At 55.1% G+C, this 24,386-nt stretch overlaps 1 protein-coding gene across 1 annotated transcript; it reads left to right on the top strand.

Annotated features, from left to right (window-relative positions):
- The first annotated feature begins 2,811 nt into the window (after nucleotides 1-2,811).
- Nucleotides 2,812-24,171, top strand: SEC14L2 (SEC14 like lipid binding 2). Its single transcript, XM_075533582.1, has 12 exons — nucleotides 2,812-2,963; nucleotides 4,596-4,671; nucleotides 9,188-9,231; nucleotides 9,569-9,628; nucleotides 9,891-10,079; nucleotides 11,100-11,195; nucleotides 11,322-11,382; nucleotides 11,864-11,947; nucleotides 15,280-15,386; nucleotides 15,469-15,608; nucleotides 15,742-15,911; nucleotides 22,712-24,171. Exons 1-12 carry the CDS (start codon nucleotides 2,910-2,912, stop codon nucleotides 22,840-22,842), a joined length of 1,212 nt encoding a protein of 403 aa, XP_075389697.1. The 5' UTR covers nucleotides 2,812-2,909; the 3' UTR covers nucleotides 22,843-24,171.
- The last annotated feature ends 215 nt before the right edge of the window (nucleotides 24,172-24,386 follow it).

Genomic DNA, 24,386 nt, shown 5'->3' with positions numbered 1-24,386 from the left:
CTGAACTTGGGAGAGCTGGGTTTGCTGACTCACAGAGCTGGAGCTGAGTGCCTTCCGGTGGAGACTTACAAAGGAGTGGCATGCCCTTCGGGCATTTATTGGCTGTTTTATCGAAGAACTTTGTAACGGTGCTCAAGCAGGGCTGAGGCCAGGCCAAGAGGCTGAGGGTCAAAGAGAGGCCTGCCTGCAGGAAGGGCAGAGAAGAGATTACTTCTCTGAGCATTTCTCACATGAATCAGTTCCCCATAAACTCTATAATCATGAGCATCTGTCTTTGAGTTATGTGTGGCCATTGTGCTGAATTATCGAATCCAACCAAGAAGCAGAGCATGCCTCTGGAAGGCTGATTGGAGAGTGGAGGTACACCTGACCTTAACCTCAGAAATCAGTGGGTGATGCTGACGGGGTTTGATTTTCCTTGCCCTTCGCATAGCTGGAGGAGCCTTGGTTGGTGCAGTGGTTACTCATTGGGCTGCAATCGGCTAGGTTCGCAGTTCAAAACCCCCATTAGCTCTATGGGAGAAAGACTGGCCTTTCTAATCTCGTAAACAGTTACCGTCTCAGAAACCCTCAGGGGGTTGCTGTGAGTCAGCATGGACTGGATGACATTGACTTTGGCTTGTTTTGGGGGGTAGCTGGAGGTCAGATACCACCCCCATTTGTTCCTACTACAAGCAGACAGGAGGACAGAGGCATGGCTGAAGGACAGGTCCTTGGTTCTCGGGATGAACAGGGAGCTGGGTGGAGGGGTGGAGGGCCGTGAAGCCCTCCACAATGGATGGATTGTGTTAAGAATTGTACGAGTCCCCAATAAAGTCTTCACCAGGGGAACAGCATATAATTGCAAGGAATAAGAAAGGGGTGGGGTGGGGTGGGGAGGAGTCTCTCTCTCTCTCCCTCTTCCCCACTCTCCCCCTCTCCCTCTCCCTCTGCCCCTTTCTCCCTCTCTCACCAGCTTACTTGCCAGATAAGGAATGTAGGATTGACCTGATCAGATTAGCCACACCAGGAGCCCAGCTACAACCACTCAGGGGTTCCGACTGGGACTGCTGTGGTCTGTCTCTGCCTCCTCCCACCTCTGGATGAGAAGAGAGTCTGGAGATATCTGCTTCCCACGGCCCTGGAGACTCGGGTGGTGCCTGCCATGACCTGCACGGCCCAGGTGGTGGTGGGTCCAGCAGTGAGTAAGGATAACGGGCGAGGCTCTTCACTGACAGCTTTGGGCAGGCCATGCCCTCTTTGGGCCCCGTGTTAAGAAGTGGAGCTGCGTGATGTCTTAATGGTCTTTGCTCTCTTCTCCCTCCCAGAGTTCCCCCACACCTGCCCCTGTGTCTCCACAGGAACAATCTTGCATTCATTACATTCATCCATTCAGCACACACACACACACACACACACACACACACACACACACACACACACACACACACACATTGTGTGCTAGTGTCTAGGTCCAGGATGCTCTGCTGGGGGCGGGGGAGAAGGGGGCTTGTGGCCAACGACTTTATCGTCTAGAAGGGCTGATGCTACTAAGAAGGGTACCTGCCAGGTTCTCAGTGTCCCCCTGCCTACTCTGGCTCCTCCACCGCCCTGGCTGCAGCCACACATCCCAGCCACCAAGCCTATGTGCAGGCCTTTCCACTGGCACAGGATGGGAGGACTGATCTTCCCTTTCACACCCTCTTCACCTGTAGTCTAAGGCCCAGCTCCGGCACCACTCCTTCCAGGAAGCCGCCTCTGACTCGTCTCTCCTTGGGGACACCCTAGCGTGTGGTCCTTGGCTTTGGGAGGACAGGTTGGTATCTGCCTCATTTCTGGATTCCTGGAACAAGGGTCCATTGGCTGCCACCAAGGCAGGAGTGCAGTGGGGAGGGGGTGTGTGGTGTGGGGACCCAGGCAGAAGGGGAAGGTGTGAACCTTGAAAGGGGGCAATAGGCGGATGCACATCCCAACCCGTGTGTCCATCCCCCAGGTCAGACCCTGCTCTTGTGCGAGGCCTGGGAGGGTCCGGGAGCAGGTGAGCTGCTTTGTAGAACCCTTGGTGCCAAGGCAACCCAGGCAGGCTGTGGGCAGCTCCGGAGGTGAGGGTGCCCGGCTCAGCACTGAGTGAGTGTGTACAATGGTGTGTGCTCTGCTGGTGCCCCCGTGAAGGAGCCTGGCTTGTCACCTGGTTTAACTGACAGATTGTAGCAGACTGAAGCCTTCCCTGAGCAAGTGGGGGGATTCAGATTCAAACCTGGGTCTTCTCTTCCATGGGGTCCAGGTGTGCACCCAGTAACCCGAAAGGACCGGGGGTGGGAGGGTGGAGACTGTGTCCTCTGTGTCCTCAGCCTGGCACCCTGCTCACCACCCTGCCTGCCCCTGGCTGTCCGCACTGAGGGCCCCAGTGGCCACAACAGTGATGATAAACCCAGGAAATCAATGGCAGGGACAAAAGAAGGGAGTGCAAGAGTCACAGGGAGCAAAAGTCAAGGCCACAGTTGGCCAGAGGTTGGAAGTGGGGTTCGGCCCTTTGGGGCCTAATCTTAGGAAGAGCTCATTAGCATCTAGTCCAATCTCTTCATGGGAGAAACTGAGGCCCACAGAAGCACACAGACCGTTGCTGGGGGGTGGGAGGGACGCGTGTAGAATTCGGACCTAGAACCCAGATTGCCCGCTCTCCGCACCACGCCGCGCTGGCCTCCGCCTGCCTGCCCCCACTTCACCCACCGTGCATTCGGCTCGCGAGGAGGCGGGCGCGCCCGCCCCGCCCCGCCCTCGCCCCGCCCCCGGGTCCTTTAAGGGGCGTGGCTTGGCCGCGGGCCCGGAGGCCGGGGCAAAAGGCTGGGACTGGACTCGGGGCGGCGGAGAACGCGTCCCTGCTCCATCAGCTGTCGCAACCGCCGCGCCCGAGCCGAGCGGGAGCCACGATGAGCGGCAGAGTCGGCGACCTGAGCCCCAAGCAGGAGGAGGCCCTGGCCAAGGTGGGTGCTCCGGTGGGTGCGGAGCCGGCGGGCACCTGCCGGCCTCGCCCCTTCCTCCCCGGTTTCTCCCGCCCGCCCGGGGCAGGGAAGTTTCACCACCTCCTCCCCGGCCCTGGGAGAGAACACTTGGCGGTGCCACCTGGGAAGAAGCGGTTGCTCGGGAGCCTCTGTGGGCACAAAGGCAACATTCATCCTGGCGCTGGCAGCTGGGTCCGGGGGGCAGGGGCACGGCTCCTGGTTTCCTCCCATATCCGGGAGGTTTTCCTCCAGTGGGAGCCTCGGCGACTGCGGGAAGGGCCCGACAGCTCCTAGCCCCTGCACCAGCCCCTAGTCGCCTTGTGACCTTGAGCCTTCAGCGGGTCTGTGTGACCCCATGAGATGCTAGGTGGGACCAGCTGATGCGGAGGGTGCGCTTCCACCTCTGAAGTTTGGAGCGCCGTGACTCACGGGGCTGGGGTGAGGCAGCTCTCTCTCAGAGCTAGCCCTGGCTTTGGGGGTGATGCTCCTTAAGAAGGCACCAAGGAATCCGGGTCCACTGTGTGTGGACACTCTGAGGGCTGGCCCTCCCAGCAGAGGCTCCCAAGCCATGTCGTTTTCCTCACTGGGAAGGAGGGGTGTGTGGCAGCTGACCCCTGGCCTGGCAGAAGGACCCAGGGGCCTACCTCCTGTGTCTCAGTCTGGACCTGTCCCCAGGGGGGCTGGAGAGGAGGCTTGAGTTTAGGGCTGACCTTCGGAGGAGTCGGGCAGCAAAGGGATTAGGGGGTGATTAGACTGCACACAAGGCCAGGCAGGATCCTTGTGAGGGGTGGCCTCATGCCGGGACCACATGAACAGTTTTCCTGGGGTGCTGGGAACTGTTGGGGTGACCTGATCCCTGGCTGACCTAGGCACTAGGCAGTCCTCATCGATCCGTGGGGTCAGTGACCAAGGGAAATGAGTGGCTCTGAGCTGGCGGGGGTGGGAGGAGTGGTGGAGGATGGAGGCACGTGGGGCCTGCTGGCCTCAGAGTAGTGAGTGATGTGGAAATGAGTGGGCCATCCCTGGGGACAAGGTCCTGTCCCTTGTTTGGTCACTCCACCTATGTGGCTGTTCCTTTCACCGGGATCATCCTCCCTGCTGCCCCTGCAGCCAGTTCCTCCTCTTCCTGACTCCAAGCCAAATCCAAGCCTCTCTTCCATCCCCTTCCAAAGTGGACACGGATGGAAAGACTGTGCCCTGGGCGCAGACAGACTTGGCGTTGCGACCCAGTTCTGCCAACTGGGGCCTGTTTGACCTTGGCAAGTTACTCAGCCTCTCTGAGCACATCTGTAAAATGGGAACAGTAGTACTCTAGGGACTGAGTGAGGAGTGACCAAGGCGCTGCACCAGGATCGGTGCTGGCCACACGGTGAATGCCTGAGCAAAAGGTAACCTTTTCTGCGGCATGTTCTAGAGTGCCTGCTGCCACCCTCAGCCCAGGGTGCAGAAGTGCCCTAAGGCCAGGACAGAGTCTCACTCTCTACCCTTCTTCTCCCCTACCACTGGGCACCGGCCGGGTGTCCCCCGCAGCCCCAGTGCTCTGCCAGTGTTTGCCATGTCGAAGAGGGTGGTCAGGGTAGGGCCTGCCATTCACCCAGCTGCCTCTCCTCACAGTTTCGGGAGAATGTCCAGGACGTGCTGCCCACCTTGCCGAATCCTGATGACTACTTCCTCCTGCGTTGGCTCCGAGGTGAGGGAAGAGGGACAGTGGGGCGGGGCGGGGCCGGGCCTTGTTCTGGTAACAGAATGGCACCAGCTGGAAACCCTGTCCTCGGTCATCTGAGACTCGGGAGTGCTCAACCTTTGGACCTGTGGCAGTGACATGACCTCAGTGCCCTGAGGTTCAGAGGGGTGAAGTGTCTCACCGCGAGTACAAAGACTAGACCCCAGGTGCTCCCCGCCTGCCACTCCTTGACAAGCCCCATTCTTCCAATATAGACTTGAAGAGCAGGGAAGCGAGAAAGGCCCGTGTGGGAAGTTGGAGGCACAGCTGAATCCTAAGTCCTCTGTGCCACCAGTGCCAATTTGGGCAGCTTGAAGGAGGGCAGTGTGCACCAGGAGCCAGGGAGCCAGGGAGCTCAGCCTGACCCAGATGGACAAGACATCCCTCCTGCCCCGGCCAGGCACCACAAGCCTAGTTCCAGCTTTGCTCTGGCCTCGCTGGGGCTGCCTGTGCCAGGGCGGAGCTCTGGGAGGACAGGACCAGACAGGGTGGCCATATTGCAAGACGTGTGGCATGACACAGCTCTGCATGTGAAATGAAGCTTACGCCTTTCTCTGAGCATTAGGGTAACTGTCCCCCAGCTTCCTGCGACCTTCCTGGTCCTCTCTTGCCATTCAAGTCCTGTGCCATTCTCTTGGCTTCTTGTGACATATAGTTTAAGGAAAGTCAATGACCATAGAAATAAGAGAGTTCCAGAGAGGATCGTATGGTGCAGAATCATGTCCCAAACATTCAGTATTTACATTTATAAACACACACATCCATACCCAAAGAGCCTTGGGACAGGTCCAGGGACTGGAGGGCGGGGTGAGGGGCAAGGAGAGAAGTCACTTTTTCTCTTCTCCCCCATTCTCTCCTTGGGCCCCCACCCTCATAAGGAGCTGCAGCCCAAACTACAAGCACTGTGAGCAGGTGCAGCCCGGAGAGCTGGGTGGGGCCTAACGTCCTCCTGGAAAAGACCACTTGTTCTCCCCCCCCAAAAAAAAAAATTTCTAACCCCCCACCCCCCAGCCTGCCCACAGAGGGCATCAGTCCAGGGCTGCAGGAAAATGCCCAGCCTTTGCTAAAGGGCAGTAGCTAGAAGGGGTGGGTGGAGAGAATGGGAAGACTGTAGCCTTCTTAAAGGGCCAGCTGCAAGATCAACTCAACTAGAGTCCCTAGGAGTTTGGGGGGTGGGGTCCCAGATAGCTGTGAGCAGCCAGGGAGCGCTCTTCTATCTAGGATAGCGTTTCTCAACCTGCGGGTTGAGACCCCTTTGGGGGTTGAACAACCCTTTCACAGGGGTCGCCTGAGTCATAACAAAATGACAGTGATGAAGTAGCAACAAAAATAGTTTTATGGTTGGGGGGTCACCGCCACATGAGGAACTGTATGATAGGGTCACGGCATGAAGAAGGTTGAGAACCACTGCTCTAGGATGAGGCCAGCCTGGAGCCCTGCGTGCTGGCCCCCCTATGATGGATGACCTCTCACTTTACCTGATGCTGGTAGTTTAGCCGAGGAGCCCTGGTGGCAGAGTGGGTTACATGTGGGGCTGTTCACCGCAAAGCCAGCAGTTTGAAACCGCCAGCAGCTCGGAACCTCCCAGGGACGTTTGTGCCTGTCCTACAGAGTCAGAATCGTCTGTGCGAGGCAGTCTAGGCAGGACACCTGGACACAGCCCACCCTGTCACCAGAATATTGAAAGTGCTTTCATTCTCCTTGGCCAGGGGCCTGGGGGTGGGGGGGGGGTGGGGAGCAGGAGGCTTACCTGAAGCCGCACAGCAAACAGGAGCAGAATGAGGGCAGACACGGAGGGATTCCAGGCTCCCAGGCAGGCACCTGGCCCCCTGAAGCCAAGCTCTGCCTCGGAGAAGGGAGGCCGTCTCATTTGGGCCACACATTTCCTGGGCAGCAACTAAGGCCTGGGCTCGGCCTGCTCAGACCTCACTGTGAATTTCAATTAGGGTTTTCAGCATCTCTCTCTCTCTCTTTTTAAAGAAACCTTTTCTGTTTCCTGCTTTGATTCTAAAGGACATGCTTACAAGCTGCAGGGCAGCAGAGTGCTGTGAGGCCAGGTGCCCATCCCCTCGCCCCCTCCTTTCTCCATGAGAGATGCCAGGCACGGAGCAGTCACAGAAGTGCCCCACCCACTACTTCCCTGGACTGGGGCTGGGCTCTGGTCACCCCAGGAAGGAGGATTCCGATGGCAAGGACTCACCATCAAACCAGCCCTTTGTCCTAAACCTCTTTTTCCTTCCGCCATCATTTCCTGGAGACCTTCCTAGAGAAGAGCAATCCTCATTTCCTAGGACCACAAGTGGTCAACCAGGATGTCTGCAGGCTCCTCTTCTGAGCCCCCCAGCCACCTTGGGGCTGCCTGACTCAGCAGTCTGGGAAGGCACTTGGCGGGGTACTTAATTCTGGAGCAGCTCAGGAGATCCTGGATGTTGGACCCAGGCAGATAAGGATTCACTGAAGAGTCCTCCCCAGATAAAGGGCTCACAGTTCACCACCAATCCTGCTCCCTGGGAAGCTAATGGCCCTCCTCCCCATGGGGTGGCTTTGTGCCTATGCAAGAACTCACATCTCCAGAGCACCCGCTCATGGTCCAGCCCAGCGGCTCTCTTCACATGAGATGTTCCCGGCATTGTCAGAGGGTGTTTTTTTTTAGCATCTTCGATCATCCACACAGAGGTGGCCAGTATCTTGACCAAGGTCAGAGACAAGGTGGAAGAGCTATGAGGCAAACTGCAGTGATGGGGTACTAAAACCTGGCCTACACTGCCATGACGGCTGGTTGAGGGGTGGGTGACATCAGAAGTTCCTAAGAGTGAAGACATTTCGGGCCTGCTCAGTATCTAGGGCTGGTGACATGTGCAGCATCGGATCAGGTCTCCTGGGACGCGAGATGGGACTTCACAAGGGTACAGTTAGGGAATGTTCCTGGAAACGCCCAGAGAGCACTGATTAAGGGACCTGGGACTGTCCAGAGGGCAGCTTAGCTGGCCCAGGTTCCCAGGTGTCAGCAGATCGACATGCCGATCAGTTCTACCGAGGACTCTCGGCCGGGAGGGGCGGCTCATAGGTCACAGGGCAATGCTGGTCAGAATCTGGATCTCAGGAGGTCTTACAAGGTGAGAGGAAGCGGACTTAACAAGATGAAATTTGAGAGGGGTGGATTTAAGGTCCAGAAAAGCACCTCTCCATGTATGGGTTCCTGGAGGCTTAGCAGCAGCACAGGTGAAAAGGATTTGGGGGTTTCAGTTAACTGTAAGCTCTACCTGAGTTAAGGGTGTGACGAGCTGCCAGGAAAGCCAGGCAGAAAACACCTGATGCCGGGCTAGCTCTAAACATCCACCAAGACATGGTTTTGGTGGACTTGGACGCAAGTTGTGGGGACTGGTGAGGGGTGGGCAGCCCGGCACCATGTGCCAGGATTGGAAAGGTGGTCAGATGACCCTCTTGGTGTGTCTCCTAACTCAACATCCCAGTGATAACGCAGGGAAGATGGGCAGCTAGGATTGTTTGGGAGCAGGCAGCCTGGGGGTTGGGGTGGGAGGCAGCCAGGAGGGCTTCTTTTTCAAGTCCATAAAATAGAAGGTTGGCCCGGGTGACCTTTCATTCCCCAACCCTCTGGGGACCCTGGGAGGAGGGGTCTTTGTGTTCCCAAAGTAAGTGAGGCAAGAGAACAATCCAAACGCCTTGCTGCGTTGTGGTTGTGGACGGAGAGCTATTGAGAGTGAGCCTTTAGGGCCGAAGAGAACCCCCCCTGTGGTCTTCATGGGAGCAGAAAGCCGCCTCCCTCTCCCTGAATGACCCACGAGGGCTGCAGAAGCAGATTCCTACACTCTATCTTGGATTATGTTTTTAATTGATGGGTGGTAGAGTGCTGAGTAGTTGTTGTTTGTTTGTTTGTTTTTCTGAAAAGGGGGTAATAGGCCAGATGAATTTGCTAACCTAGCTTTTGGAGTATGCACGGGTTCTCTGAGAGCAGGACAAAGGAGATGGAACGTCATCACAAAGACGATGACAGCAACCCCTCTGTCGCCCTCAGCTGTTTTTCCAGCTCCCCTCAGATGCTGGGGCAGCGAGGCTCATCTTTGAGCTGTGAGTCAAACTCAGGACTGGATGGAGATAAACTTTGCCCATGGAAGGGGAAAGCCCATTGATAAGGGACCAGGATGCGCTTTTCCCTGAAGGAGATAAGCCCTTTCACCTGATTGCGTCCACTGCGCTCAAACTCTTCTGATCTTGAAGTCACAGTGTTGCCTTTCATTGCTCCCAAATGTGACCTGCTGATCCCATAAGCCCAAGAGCCATGGTTCTGTAGATGCCCTTGTTGAAGGGCAAACCCACATTAGCTTCTGCCTGTAGGGGGACTTGAGAATCGGGTGGGAAGATGACTGAGGGGAGCTGGCCCAGCACAGGACAAGGGCTATCTCAATCTTTAGACCCCTAGATAGTCGGCTGGCCTAACCCCAACCGTGTTTCCCTCTTATAGCAAGAAGCTTTGACCTGCAGAAGTCGGAGGCCATGCTCCGGAAGGTGAGGGTCACCTGACTCTGCATCCCCCCATTGCCTCAGTCCCTCCCCTTGCTTGGACTTCTTTTGTTCACCCCAATTTCAGTCTGCAGTTTGTGCAACAGACCCGAGTATTAGCCAACCCCCATGGCCTTGGCCTTTGGTACCGAGTGAAAGCATCTCCCGGAAGCAGCGTGCGGAGCTATGGGCCAGTGAAGGGTTCTAGCATCTTTTTCTGTCCCACGTCCTCTACCCCCGCTGTCTAAGGACCCACCCCGCCTGTGGTGTCACCCGTTGCTCACTACCTGTGAAGGGTCCCCCTCCCACCTCACTTTTTAACTCCCCGACTGCGTGTTTGCAGCATGTGGAGTTCCGGAAGCAAAAGGACATTGACAACATCATCAAGTGGCAGCCCCCAGAGGTGAGCACACACTCATTGTCCTGCCCCAGGCTCATTTGAGGCTAACTAGGCCCCAGGGTGTCACTGGGTCTGTTCACCTGGGTCCTTCGGGGAGGGGGGCGGCGTGGGATCGTGCATGAGCCCTGCTGGGTGCCAGTCTGGGTCTTCATTGCTCCTCTGGGGAGAAGCTGAAGAGCCCAGAGTTCAGCCTTGTGGCACAGGGATGGGTGGGACAGATGCTCTGGGACAGCAGCCCAAGCACCTTCTCTGTGTCACTGCCCAGGTGATCCAACAGTATCTGGCTGGGGGCATGTGCGGCTACGACCTGGATGGCTGCCCTGTCTGGTACGATATCATTGGGCCTCTGGATGCCAAGGGGCTGTTGTTCTCAGCCACCAAACAGGACCTGCTCAGGACAAAGATGCGGGACTGTGAGCTGCTTCTGCAGGAGTGTGTCCGACAGACAGCCAAGGTGAGTGGATGCCCGTTGTTAGAAAGTTGAGTTAGCATCGGTGGAGGCATTCAAGCAGGAACGGGACACCGCACGGGGATTCGAGCACCGCTTTAGAATGGGATAAAGCTGAGCTGTCTGCTCCCGAAAAGATGTACAGCCACGGACATCCTATAGAGCATGGCCGTGAGTTGAAATCAACATGATGGCAGTAGATGGGTGGGTTGGCCGTGAGGCCCAGACATTAGACCTTCATAGACCAGCGACGCTTCAATTTTTAGGCACTGAACTAGTTACTGTTGCTAATTTTTTATTTTGCCAAGTGAGGCCTTTAACCAGAGCACTATCTATGACAGCCACAGGCCACACCCCAAACCATAGGAATGTCAGACTCTCAGAATGAGGACAGTCCTTGAAATGGAAAACACTTGGCTTTATGGTTAGCTCGGTGCATTAGCTTTATTCCCAGCGCTTGTCTGGGGGCTGGTCCAGACCAGCCCTTCTGCACTTGGGTTGGACAGAACTGATCAGTGCCTGCGAGTTAAGCAGCTCACAAGACCCCAGGACTGAGCGCCTGCCTCACGGTGCTGTCCCCAGAAGGCTTGGCACTTCAGAAGCAGATGTCCCCCCGCTCAGACCGCAGAAGAGACCTCAGATGTCATCTAGAACCACCCAGAGCTGACTGAGAACAGGGAGGTTCAGGAAGAGCAACTCGCCAAGCCACAATGCCAGCTTAGGTCGATCATCTCAGGCTGGAAAATCCTAGATCTGGCCCCGCTTAGACCTAGTCCCTCCAGCTCGCGGTGCCGTCGGCATTTGCCCTGGCGTCTTAGGAGCGATGGCGGTACAGTGGTTGAGTGGCTGGCCCTTCCAGCCCACCAGCTGCTCCGCAGGGAACAGATGTGATGGGTGAAGACTGACAGTCTTGAGACCCTGTGTGGCGGCTCTCCCCTGTCCTGTGGAGTCACGGGGGACTCACTGGGGGCGGTGGGGTTTCTGCTGTGGAACGGCCAGACAAGACTGCTCCGCCACCCCCTGCAGGTGGGGAAGAAGGTAGAGACCATCACGATGATTTATGACTGTGAGGGGCTTGGCCTCAAGCATCTCTGGAAGCCAGCTGTGGAAGCCTACGGAGAGGTAAGGTGGCTGGCAGGTGTCCACCAATGGTGAGGGGAGGGCAAGTTGGTGAAGCGGTAGGGACAAGTTCTGCCCTAGAGGAGGCAGGGGTCTGAGGCTGCAGCCATCCATGTTTTGTTTTCCCAGTTTCTCTGCATGTTTGAGGAAAATTATCCTGAAACACTGAAGCGTCTTTTCGTTGTGAAAGGTAAGAGGGCCAAAATGCAGTGGGCCAGATTAAGAAGGGGGAAGCTCAGGGCGCCAGAGGGCATGCTGAGGTGGCTGACCCCGGGCACCTTCCGTCCACTTCCCAACTCACAAAGCTTTGCTAGGTTTCCTGGCTTCTCTGAAGGAGTTTCTGGGTGGCGCAGACAGTTAAGCGTTTGGCTACAGGCAGTTCTACTGTGCACACACTGAGTCGCACGATGGGTTGGCAAATAATAGTCCCCTTTGGGCGCACAGCAGGGAGGTTGGGAAGCCCATCCAGCTGCCCAGGGCCCCCCTGAGGAGGAAGCTGGAACTCAAAGAGGGCTCCCCTCCCCCGATGGTAAGAGTCATGCTGGGCCTCAGAGTCCGGCTGTCCATCCAGGCTCTCCACAGCCCAGGGGGACATGTGGACCGACACTGGAGCCACACCGTAGAGAGGGGGCCATGTTGCTCCTAGTTTTATCTCCTGTTCTCTGTTCCAGCCCCCAAGCTGTTTCCGGTGGCCTATAACCTCATCAAGCCTTTCCTGAGCGAGGACACGCGTAGGAAGATCATGGTCCTGGGAGGTGAGCGCCCTTGAACCCGGGCTGGCTGTAGAGGTGTGGCCATAGCAATCAGGGTGAAGGCCTCTTCTGCTGCTCTGGGACCCGGGACCCGGCACCCGGGATGTCTGGGACAGAGCCAGGGCCTTCCTGTTGTGTTTGCTTGCTCAGGGACTCTCAGCCGCACCAGACCAGCAGGGCGGCAAACTGCAGCTCACCAGCCATACCCGGCTCTTCGGGTACGTCCATGTGGCTCTGAGGCAAAAGTGAACATGCTTAAAGGCTCTTCTTCAGATAAGGGTGATTTCATTGGTTTCCGAAAACATAGTTTTTGGCTCTCGACTAATTTTGAAATTGTGGTGAGGGGGACAGGGCTGGCTCTTCAGGCTCAAAAGCAGTGGCAGACCACCGGGCTAAAAGAAAGCATGGTAGAGTCAAAGATGCACGGAACCCTAGTCTTTGACCTCAGTGAGCTCACATAACAAGGGTCAGAAGGCCTGCCTAGAGGAAGCTCCGATACCAACCAGAAGGGGGCAGGGAGAGACAAGAGAAGCTACCACGGGAGTCCGAGGGCCAGAGCCTGCTTTCCCATGGGGGCAACGAGGATTGGGTCCACTGAACAAGCACCTCTGATGAACCAGGGTCTGCTAAGTGCCAAGGCGGGAAAGATGCGTAAGAGAGTCTCTTGAAGCCTCCAGAGGAAGGGACACAGTCAGATGGGACAGTGTGACCCGGGAAATATGAACGAAGGGACCGCAAAATGCATGGGAGCACCGAGGAGCAGGGCACGCGTAGGGAGGATGTGGTACTTGAGCTGTCAACTGCAGAATGAAGCATCCCACCAGATGAAGCGAGGTAGTACCAACAGTGGTGAGCAAGCATGGCCTAGGCAGGGTTTGGGGGATGTGAGGCAGACTATGTTGAGATGAGCTGGACAAAGACCAAGATCTAGGCCACCAAGAATCCAGGGCACCTGCCCAGAAGCTGAGACATGAGTACGCTTGCCACTGGGGACCGGAGATGTGCTCTGCGCACAGGATTTTTAAATCGAGGGATTGTACTCGCAGGATTGTGAAGAACAGATCCACAGGGCCACGTTGCCTGTTTGCATACGATGGGCATTGCTCACTGAACCAGGACAGTGAGAGTGGGTCAGAGAGTTGAGGGTGGACTGAGGACATCCGGATGAAAGCCAGCAGAACCCCACTGATTGGATGTGGGGAGTAGGGGAGACCGAGGAAGCTAAAGGACTCCTGGTGTCTGACAGGACTGAGTGAATGGTGATCCTTTCGTCCAACACGGATTCCATTCACCCAGAAGCAAAGGCTTCCCAAGTTGTACTTGAGGAGTCCGTGAGATGGGCAGAGGTTGGGAAGACTGGATCCTGATGCTCTGGAGAGAACTCCAGTCTGGAGATCTGACCATCATCAAGTCTAGGCCCTAGGTCAGACCTTGAAGAGGAGGTGAGGCATCTTGCTCACGGAAGAACAGAGCCTAAGGACGGACCCCCGAGGATGACCTGAGCTCATGAGCAGGCCGAGAATTAGGCACCCACCAGGGAGGCTGAGAAGAAGGGCAGAGAAGCAGGCCAACAGCCTGGGTGTGCAGGAAATGGCAAACGGACATCAGGACATGGGGGGAGGGGGTGTAGAGAGGAGTGTGATTGAAAACTCAGTAAGGAGGATGCTCAGGAGTCACGTCAGCAAGGAGTCCAGTGTGCGTGGAGCATGAATGAAGTGTGCTGGGAGGAAGGGCTGGAGAAGGAGACGGGCTCACGGAAGGCTTCACACCATCCGGACTTGAAGTTGGATGTAGTCGCTATTACATCTGACGGTTTCTGAACCCAAACTCACAGCCGGAGAGTTGGTTCTGACTCTTGGTGGCCTGCCAGGACAGGGTCGATCTGCCTCCGCGTGTTTCCAAGACTGCGGCTTTTTCTGGGAGTGGGGAGCCCCGTTTTTCTCTCCTGGTTTCTGAACAGGAAGGCTGAAAAGCTTTCTCTCTTAGCCTGAATACGGGCAGGAAGCCACTGGTGTGGAGGTGGAAAGTCTTAGACTTTGGGGTTCAAGGCCGAGCTCTGACAGCAAGTTCTGCTTCTTGGTGCCTCCATGACTCTTCCTGTAGGATGGGTAGACGCTTGACCGCCCCTCACCTCTCCAGCTGAGTTGGAGGAAGAAAGTCAAAACAAGAGCAAAAGGCTTATGATTTGTGGTTTTTGTGCTGCAACCACCCGTGGGCATGAGCCGGCCTGGTTTCCTGGCAGCAGAACTGTGTAGAAGGTTCCGTCTGTTCTGCCACCCACACCCTTCCCACCGACCCTGGCTTGGCCCGAGAAGGTGCAGAATCTTCAACAGAGGAGGGAGGAAATTCACTTGGAGGTGGCCCCTGGAGCTTCACGGCACAGCTCCCCACACCCCAGACCACAAGACACCGTGTTCCCAGGAGTGCGTTGCCTGGTCACGACCATCTGAAGGCATGACGACCCCACATTGACACTCTTGGTTCCCAGCCAGCATGAGGGACAGGGAACACTGGGCTGTGCCTTGAGGCCTGGAGCCGGCTGCTCATTACAGACTCTCAATAGTCCCCGTATCAAAAGACTGCACTCGGCTGGGGTTTGCTTCATCACTTGGATTGGCGGGAAAGCGGTTCTCAGCCCTGGCTACCCTGGAGTCACTTTCCTGGCTAGGAAGGAGCTTGCTTGGAAAAATAACAAGTGAAATCTCTGGCCACTGACTGCCCAGACCAACAGAAGCGGAAGTGAAGGAGGCTGGGGGGAAAGCCAGGGGCAGCCACATGAGAGGGTATGCCACAGCGATGGCTACAGGGATAGCCACAGGGATGGCCAAGAGAGCCCAGTGTAGCCTCACATGGAAAGCAAGACACAGGACCTGTCAGCCCGCTGCCAGGCCGTCTGGGCGGAATGCCCGTCTGTCTCCTGCCTGTACCTCAAGTGCGCATGTATCACCACCTTCCTGGGCGTGACACTCCACTCCCATACCCATGGGCCACTCCACTGTTTACAAAGCCTCTCAAGAACCTGGTTTCCTTCATTCCTATACCCCTGCAGGGCAGGAGGGACCGGGCTCTCTTCTTAGCTAGGTTCAGAAGGAAAGGAGTTCCAGACCAAAGAAATTCACACCCGTGGGTCACACCGCTGGTCAGAGGCAGGGAGGACAGTGATGTGGGAGCAAGGGTTCCCCCTACAGTACTATGCTATGTGTGCAACCCATCCCTCCTGCAGAGAGAGAGAGAGAGAGAGAGAGAGAGAGAGAGAGAGAGAGAGAGAGAGAGAGAGAGATTGTAGTCTTGCCTGGTGGCGACATATCTTTCTCCCTCTTTCCCTCTCCGGCCAGCAAACTGGAAAGAGGTTATACTGAAACACATCAGTCCGGACCAGCTGCCGGTGGAGTATGGGGGCACCATGACTGACCCCGACGGGAACCCCAAGTGCAAATCCAAGGTATGGGCCTGCCAGGGGCTGGAGGTGAACAGGAAGCGAGGCTCAGCCCCACGTTCCAGCTCGCTCCTCGCTCTGCTTCTAGATCAACTACGGGGGTGACATCCCCAAGAAGTACTACGTGAGAGACCAGGTGAAGCAGCAATACGAGCACAGTGTGCAGATCGCCCGCGGCTCCTCCCACCAAGTGGAGTATGAGATCCTCTTCCCCGGCTGTGTCCTCAGGTAGGCCGCGCCTTCCAGGACACCCGAGCCTCGCATCTGTGGGCGCCCAGGGCGGACCGGGGTGGGAGAAGGCCTGCTGCCAGGGCGCACGCAGAAGGACTGTGTCTCAGTGACTGCTGGACAAACCCTGCAGGTGGCAGTTTGCGTCGGATGGGGCCGACATCGGCTTCGGGATCTTCCTGAAGACCAAGATGGGGGAGCGGCAGCGGGCGGGCGAGATGACAGAGGTGCTGGCCAACCAGCGCTGCAACGCTCACATGGTGCCGGAGGACGGGAGCCTCACCTGCAGTGACCCGGGCATCTGTGAGTATCTGTCTTGGCAGTACCTTGGGCTCCCTGCCCTTACCCTGCCTCAGAGGCCCCTCCTTCTCCAAGGTTTGAGGATCTCGGGCTGGGAGAGCCCCAAGTCCTGCTCTCCTGGAACACACGCGGGGAGAGGACATGGACTTTGATGTGCGACTGGTTCTCGGCAGGGCAGGGCTCTGATCCGGGGCTCCCAGGTCTGGGCCCATCCCAGGCACCCACAACGCCTGCCCTCTGCCCCAGGTCAGACAGGGTCTGTGACTATGACTAGACATGTCTTGAGGATGTAACTTTCCCAGAAGCCAAAGAGGCAAGACTGGTTGGGTGGTGTTGGTGAGCCAAGTGGCCCAAAGCTCAGCTTGAGTGTGTCTCAGCCCCGCAGAGGCCACAAAATAAACATATAGGACATGAACGAACAGGAAGTTTATACCAGAGAAGGAAGAATGGCAAAACAAAACAAAACAAACCCCCAAAACCCCCAAACAACCCAAACTCAATGCCATCAAGTTGATTTTGGTTCATAGCGACAGAGGACAGAAAGAGTTGAACTTCTGCAGGTTTCTGAGGATATATATATATATATATATATATATATATATATATATATATATATATATATATATATATTTATTTTAATGGGAGGAGAAAGCCTCATCTTTCTCTCAGAGCGGCTGGTGGGTTTGAGCAGTTTACCTTTTAGCTAGCAGCCCAATGAATAACCCACTACCTATGTGAAAAGATGTGCAGTCTAATGACTCTGAAATGTCTTTTGTAATTCCCTTTGGCTCAGCCGTCTACAGGAACATTTGTACAAGCGCCCCCCCCACACATGGGGACGAGGTGTTTCTAGCAGCTTGGGAAACTGTAGAAACCTAAAACCCCAACCAAACTTGCTGCCATTGATTCACAGAGATTCTCCACCCCCTCGACCCCCCCGCGGGTTTCCGAGACTCTGTGTTCAGGAGTAGAAAGCCCAATCTTTCTCCCGAGCAACTGCTGGTGGTTTCGAACTGCTGACCTTGCGGTCACAGCCCAATGTGTAACCACTACACCACCCAGACTCCTATGGTAAAAACCAAAGGACCACAATAAAGGTCTTGTCAAATATATGATGGTCCACACAGTGGACCACCTCAGGCCTGTCAATGCGAGTCATTGGCATGTAAGATGTGCAAGAACCAGTAAACAAGGCATGACTCATAGACTGTATGGCTGTATTCACTTTGGTAACAAACAAACGACAACAATCAGCAAGCATAGAGTCATGGGAAAGAATTCTGGGAGAGCTCTGCTAACTCCACCAGTGGTTAACTCTGGGGTAGGAGAAAGCTTATTGGGAGGGACGTCTTCATCTTTTCACTCTATTTCCATAAATAGAAAACATTTCACAACCGCCATTGACAAGCAGAGACCACTCACAAACACCCGCTCATCCCTGCCCATGTGGTTGTTCCGTTTGCCCTCTGTCAGGGTCCAGGAAGTGGTTCAAGTGGCTGGGGCCGGCCAGCCACTCTGCTGGGCAAGGACGTGGCCATCTCCTCTTGTAAAGATGAAACCCCAAACCAAACGCACCCCATCTGACTCACAGAGACCCCACAGGCCACGGCAGAACCGCCCTCCACTGGGGTTCCAAGATTGGGAATCTTTGTGGGAGCAGCTGGCAGGTTCGAACGGCTGAGCTTGTGATGCGCACCCAACAAGTAGTCCCCCAGAGCACCTGCAGGCGTAGATGGCAGTCCTGGAGATCCTGGGGGGGCAGCTCTACTCTGCTCTCTAATGTCACTGTTACAAGGGGGCATCAAAAAGTTCTCGCAAGAGTGGAATGAAAAGATAGTGCCATTCTTTTATGGGACCAACTTTTGGAAGCTCCCTTGGGTTTCAGAAGGACTCGATGGCAGTGAGTTTGGGTTGGATCAGAGCCAAGGGGCCATGTGCCGAAAATCACTGCGCCCGTGGGCTTATCAGACTGGCTTTTAGGCAAGTGCCCCCCCCTGCCCCCCAGCTTCAGGCTCCTGATCACTAACCTGCAGATGGAGTGCAATGAGGACATGTGATCAGGTGTGTAGCACCTAGCACGAGACAGACGTAGCATGTAGGAAGTACTCAATATACTGTAATCACCATTATCAGCATGGCAAAGTGGGGAGGGGGAGGGGCGGGAAACAGGAGTGGGGTGGGGACCTGTCCCTCCCTGAGACAGTGCTGGGCGGTGGAGAAGCCAGGGCCCCATTTCCATGGCGGCAGCACCAAGAGATGTGAACTAGCCCCATAGATGGCTCGGCTCAGTCTGTCTACACCTCACCCACCTCAGCTCCTGCCCCCTCGCCTACATCCCTGGCAACTTCAGTCTCTCCTGCCCCCTCCTGCCAGCTGCTCGCTGCTAGAGCGTGACTCCCCAGGGAGGGAGAATGCTCCTGTTAGTGAGTGGCTGGCTCTGCTGGGAGATGTGCGCCTGGGGGGCATACTGTGTGCTTCCAACAGAAAAGGCTCGCACCAGCCCCGACCCTGCCACCCCCGGAGCACAGTGCACTTGCTAATAGAAGCCTGGATTTTGTCTTTCATGGGAGGGGAGCTGGAGTCTAGACAGAGAAGGGGTGTCACAAAGGAGACACTGGAGAATGCTAGAAGCCAGACCTGGAGATGGTCAGGTTCATCTCGATTTGTGGAGGAGAGATTTTGTCCTTCATCACAGCGCCTCCTCCCTATCAGCGGGCACTGCCCCTCACTCTCACTGAACCAGGTGGCTTTCGTTCGCAAATCCCCAGTTCCGTTCAGCTCCTCTTGGCTACACTCTCAGCAGGAACCTTGGTCTGCCTGCAGGGCCCTAATCAGCTTGCTTCTTGGCCCCTGGAGGAGGCCCAGCAGCCACTCACCCTTCCCAGGTGGAAAGACGATGAGTCTGGCTTAGTTAACCCAAGCCCAGGGCGAACTCCGCGTTAACACCGGTCTCGCCTGGCAGAGGGCAGCGCCGTGGAGAACGTCTGCCCCATAGAGTAGAACATAAACAGCCCAGTGGGGAAATTACATTCCCAATTGTCAGAGCACATTAGCACCCAGCCCCAGGCCTCTGGTCCTGAACTAAAAGCAAACCCCAACCCACTGCCATCCAGGCGATTCAGACTCACTGACCCTCTGGAACTGGGCAGCACTGCCCCTATGGGTTTCCCAGGCTGTAAATCTTCATGGGAGCAGAAAGCCTCCTCTTCTTCCTGAGGAGCAGCTCGTGGGTTAGAACTGCTGACCTTAGGGGCTCCACACATAACCTTCTACGCCACCAGAGCTCCTTGGGAGGGAAAAAAAACGAAGTATCAATTGTTTTCTCTCAATTTATTGAGGACTACTAAGTGTGGACCACCCTTGGAATGGAAAGAGGCTCTTTGAAAAGGCATCTTTAACTATTAGAGTTTGCTTTCATCCTCCTGAAAGTGGACGAGAGCAGAGGCTCTGAGTCTGAGGTCTGTGGGACCCAGACACACCCTCCCCCCTCTACTTCCCTTTTCAGCAGTGGCTCCACAGACCACACACTCCTCTTTCATAACAAGTCCTTTCTGATGTCACCTTAACTATTCGAAACGAGATCCACAATCATGTGACCAACCAACCTAATATGCAAATAATCAATATACTATCTTATCTGTAATATTTTTTTAAAAAAACAACCCATACACTTAGAAGGGAATGGTTTTCTTTTATCTCCAATGCACTTCTTCAGATTGGGTCCATGGTGGGCCCCAGGGATCTGCCGTTGTTTGACCCGCTATTCAAGCAGGTCACTCACTGGCATCGAGTCGATGCTGACTCATAAGAACTGCCCTTTGTCCGTGTCGGAGACTGTGACTGTTTGTGGGGGCAGAAGTCATGTCTTTCTCCCTCCAAGTGGCTGGGAGTGTCGAACTGATCTTTGGGACAGCAGCCCAATGCATAACCATCAGGTCTCAGTTACCCCCCCAAAACACTAAGAAGCCTGCGAAGGAAGGATCTGTAGGGCCTCTGAAGTCCGGGAGGACGTGACCAGTGTCCACGTGCAATTGGGGCAAACTTGAGCCGGAGTGATAGTGCTGCCTTCAGCCTGTGCCTGGGCGGAAGTATGCGCCTTCTTTTGAAGGGTGACATATCCAAGACAGAGCCAACTCCAGCTTGGTGCTTGGCCCAAGAAGCTCAGAGACCTCGTCTCCAGCGAGGCCAACTCTTTGCTTGCTGAGTCTCTGATATCTGGGGCAGACGAAGCCTCCCTCTCTAGAGGACCCTGCCTTGGACCCATTGGTCCTGCAGAGATGACTAATAGGGACCCACTTCGCACCACGAAGAAAGGGCGGGTGGAATGTCTGCCCATTCTCTAAAATTCTGTTTTATTCAGGGACCAGGAAGAGGGAGGGCTACCTCTCAGGATTAACCAGTTTGGTTTGTTTTGCTGGGAAAGGGAAATGACGGAGATGGAGGAAGGGTGGAGCTTGTGCTTGGTTGTCACACTCCATTCTCTTGAAGAGGCGTTTGAACTTCAAGCCAAGGTTTGGCTTTCCCTCCGGGGAAGACGCCACTGCTAACAGGTGCTGCCTGTGACCCCATCGAAGCTCTCCCCGGCCTTTAAACGTGCTTGTCCCGAGTCTAGACGGCTTACCCATGCACGGGAATTGCCTGTCACATAGTGCATGTTTGGAGACATTTCTAAATTGTCCAATGTATCAGGAACGAAGGAGAACTTTCCCTTTAAGACAAACACCTGATTGTATCAGGGGAGTACTTGGGGTGGAGTTAGGCAGGGCAGCCAGTTTGGGCTCGATGCATAGATAAGTGTGTTACAGCTGTTCTGCTTCCTGCTTCAGCTGTCACCAGTTGGCCTGTACTGAGCATCCTTGGCCACTTCTCTCTCTGGGGGATGAAGTGCTGGTCCAAACAGCCTCGCACCTTTTACCTTTTATCAGAGACTGCCCGGGACTGGGTTTTTCAGGGCTTATATCAAACTTCCTGCCACGGAGTCAATTCTGACTCACAGCAACACAGTCGGACAGGGTAGAACTAACTGCCCCTGTGAGTTTCTGAGACTGTTGCTCTTTTTTAAATTTAATCATTTTATTGGGAGCTCTTACTGATAGCATAACATTCCATAGCTCAATCACATCAAGCAGTATTAGATAACTGCGACCACAGCCAGTTTCTAAACATTTTCTTTCTTCTTGAACTCCTTGGTGTCAGCTCCCCTTTATCCCCTCCTCCCCCCCAGGAACCCTTAATTTTTTGCCCTATCTTACACCATCCAATATATCGATTTACGTACAATTCTGTTGTTTGCTCACCTGGAGTGGGGTGATCCAGTCATCAGTGCAATGAGCTGCTTTCCCCGCCCCCCCTCCCCCATTCCTGTATCTGCAGGGACCGTTTACTCCTGTTGCTGCTTTTGAAGGGTTATCTAGCTTGGCTTTCATGTATCAAATGATCTTAATTATACAAATGAACATACGAAAGTCTAACGTGATTAATGAGGTAAAAAACAAAAACCATAATAGTAAGGGGAGGAAATATTAAAGAACTAGAGGATAGTTGTGTTTGATTAGTGCTAATATTACACCCTGGATTTATCATCCCTTCTGTGTGGTCCTTCTGAAAGGGACTGTCCAATTATCTCAAAGGTAGGTTTGGGGTCTCCACTATGTCCACGCCCCTCCACATTGACTTGGTTTGTGAGATTATAACTCTTCACGGGAGTAGACAGCCTTGTCTTTCTCCCGAGGAGCGGATGGTGGTTTTGAATGGCTGACCTTGCAGTTAGCAGCCCAATGCTTAACCACTACACTACCAAGGTTTGAGGACAGAAAAGGTACCTGGTGGTACAGTAGGGAAAGCACTCTGCTGCTAATTGAAATGATTGACCCTTTGCCAAGGGAGAAAGGTGAGGCCGTCTAAAGTGCAAAGACTTACAGCCTCAACAATTCTGCCCTGCCTGGTAGGGCTGTCAGGACTTGTTGGTGTTGGCTTTGAGTGGGAGGCTGCAGGACAAAGGAAGTAATGGGGGCCGGAGGGAGAGCAGAATATGAAATTCTAGGCCATCATACTTCCTTACTGTGTGACACAGGGCTACATAGCCTCCTTTTAAAAGTGTATGTAACCCATCATTCATGGGGTGATTGTGAGTTGTTGTTAGATGCGAGGGAGCCTCTTCCTGCTCATAGCGGCCTCCTGCACAACAGATCCAAACATTGCCGGTGCTGCACCATCCACACAATTTGACGTTGGAGTTCATCGTTGCAGCCGCGGTTGTCAATCCACCTCAAGGGTCTTCCTGTTTTACTGCCCCTCTACATCACTACGCACGATGTCTTCCTTGAAGGCCTGGACATAACATGTCCAAAATACAGGAGATGAAGTCTTCCCATCCTTGCTCTGCACTTCTTCCAAGACTGGTTGGTTGGTTGTGGATTGGAGTAAGCTAACAGATTCCCCGAGCTGAGGCACATAAACAGCTATTGTAACTATTTTGGTTCCTGCTGCTGTTGCTAATTCTGCTCCCTCTTTTCAAGGCCTAGTTCCAGTGCCCCTCGGAAGCTTTTCATAGGATTTCAGTGTACAGGATCTGGAAAATGGCTATAGAAATCATTGTCTCTCTCGCAAGTGTCAGTATGGCACTTGACAGGTTTTGGTTTTCGTCTTCTTTTTCCTACATGGGCCCAGCTAGGGCCACAGCTTAGGCTTCCTTTATGCACAGTAGTATCGCACTGCCCTGCTCAGTCAACATGAACAACAATCACTGCCCCCAAGCCCTTCCTGAGAACCCTCTGATGGTCTGCTCTTCTACCTCCCCTCAGATGTCCTGCGCTTTGACAACACCTACAGCTTCATTCATGCCAAGAAGGTCAGTTTCACGGTGGAGGTCCTGCTTCCAGACAAGGCCTCAGAAGAGAAGATGCAACAGCTGGGGGCAATCACCCCAATGTAACACCTCCATCTCACCGCAGGCTTGACCCCCTCCCACTGTATCTCCCAGTCGATTTCCACCCCTGGCAGCAGTCATTTTTTCCTAGCACCCTGCAGCTCAAAGACAGTGGGCTGGAGGAAAGGCTTTAGGCTGGACTGGGGAGCTTTCATGTTAGAGTCAGGGAGAGGGACAGTGTCTGCAGTAGCTCTCCTTGCTGCCCAAATGGTTCAGCAATCCCAGGGGTTGGGCACCATGACGACAGGACCTAATGATCTCCTAAGTTGTGCCAACTTCACCCACCCCATGACAGCTACCGCAGGGGGTGGGGGACCTTGGGGTGACAGCAGGGAAACAAATATAGGGGAGAAACTGCAACCTAACATTTCAGGGGAGCCAGCTACAGGGAGGAGCTTGCTCCTACATGAACGTGTAATCCTACATCTTAATGAGTAGCTTGTTAGCCAGTTGCTAGAATTATGGTTGGGCTCAGAGCCTTCCCAGCACCGAGGCCAGGATAGCTCTGGTTTTTCTCAGGTTGGGGGAGGTGGCCCGGGTCCACATTGATCTTCCCACTCAGGCGGATGAACAAGCCACCTTCTTCACCCCAAGGATACCGGTCACCCCGACTATCTCCTTCATTGCTAGTGATTGCTGCTCACTCAGGACTTCCCAGGGCAGTGAGCCACTACAACTCCATGCAAACAGGGGTCAGGGGAAATTAACAGGGTACAGGAGTCCCAGCCTAGGGAGAAGCCAGGGAGGCTGGGGTGCCAGTGTACCCCTGAACCTTCCATTCTCCTCTCCTCTAGAAGCCCTTCTTCTGAGCACCCTAGACAGAAATGACACACGGGAACAAGACGATAGCACACACACAGGGCACTCACTTCCCAGTTCTGGGGCTCCCCTGCGTGGCTTGCCCTATTGCATGGGATAGGCAGGCTTGAGTGCAGGGGACCCCTTGATGTACCACGTAGGGAGGCTGGTCCAGCAAGAGGCCAATGGATGGGCCTGCATCTCACAGGGTTGGGAGTGGGGGGGCAGGCAGCTTCGCAGGCACCCCAGCCCCTCGATCTGCTGGGCTCCAAGCAGGGATGGACCGTGGGGGCACTCGGCGCCCCCTCCCTGTGGGCAACCAGGGCACTTCGTGTCCGGCATACGGACGCCAGGTCCGGGTGCGGGGTGGGGTGGCGCCTAGTGCCGGAGCGCGCCTGCCTCTCCTAAACCCAGGCCCCGGCCAGCGTGGGGGCAAAGCTGAGGGCACGTTGGTCAGGGCTGCTGCAGAACAGAGGGGTTGAGGCCTCAGGAGGGCATCCCGACCTCGGTTTACAATGTTATGTTAGCAACATTAACCAATGAATAAAGCAACCTTCAGTGCACAAAGAATGGACTTCAATGCCGGCACCTCCCTCTTCCCTCCCGCAGCAGTTGACGCGGGAGCCCAGCAACAGCTTCCTGCCAACACAAGGAACACACGTGCAAACCCTCTCCGCCGCTCTCCTAAAGCGCGCGCTTTCCCCCGCCCCCCAACAGCCGGCGTGACTCTTGATTGGTCCGGCTGGCGGGCC

The sequence above is a fragment of the Tenrec ecaudatus genome, chromosome 16, assembly GCF_050624435.1.
Source record: "Tenrec ecaudatus isolate mTenEca1 chromosome 16, mTenEca1.hap1, whole genome shotgun sequence".
Classification (NCBI taxonomy): Eukaryota; Metazoa; Chordata; class Mammalia; order Afrosoricida; family Tenrecidae; genus Tenrec; species Tenrec ecaudatus.
The sequence above is the reverse complement of the archived record's forward strand: the minus strand, read 5'-3'. Positions and strand labels throughout refer to the sequence as shown.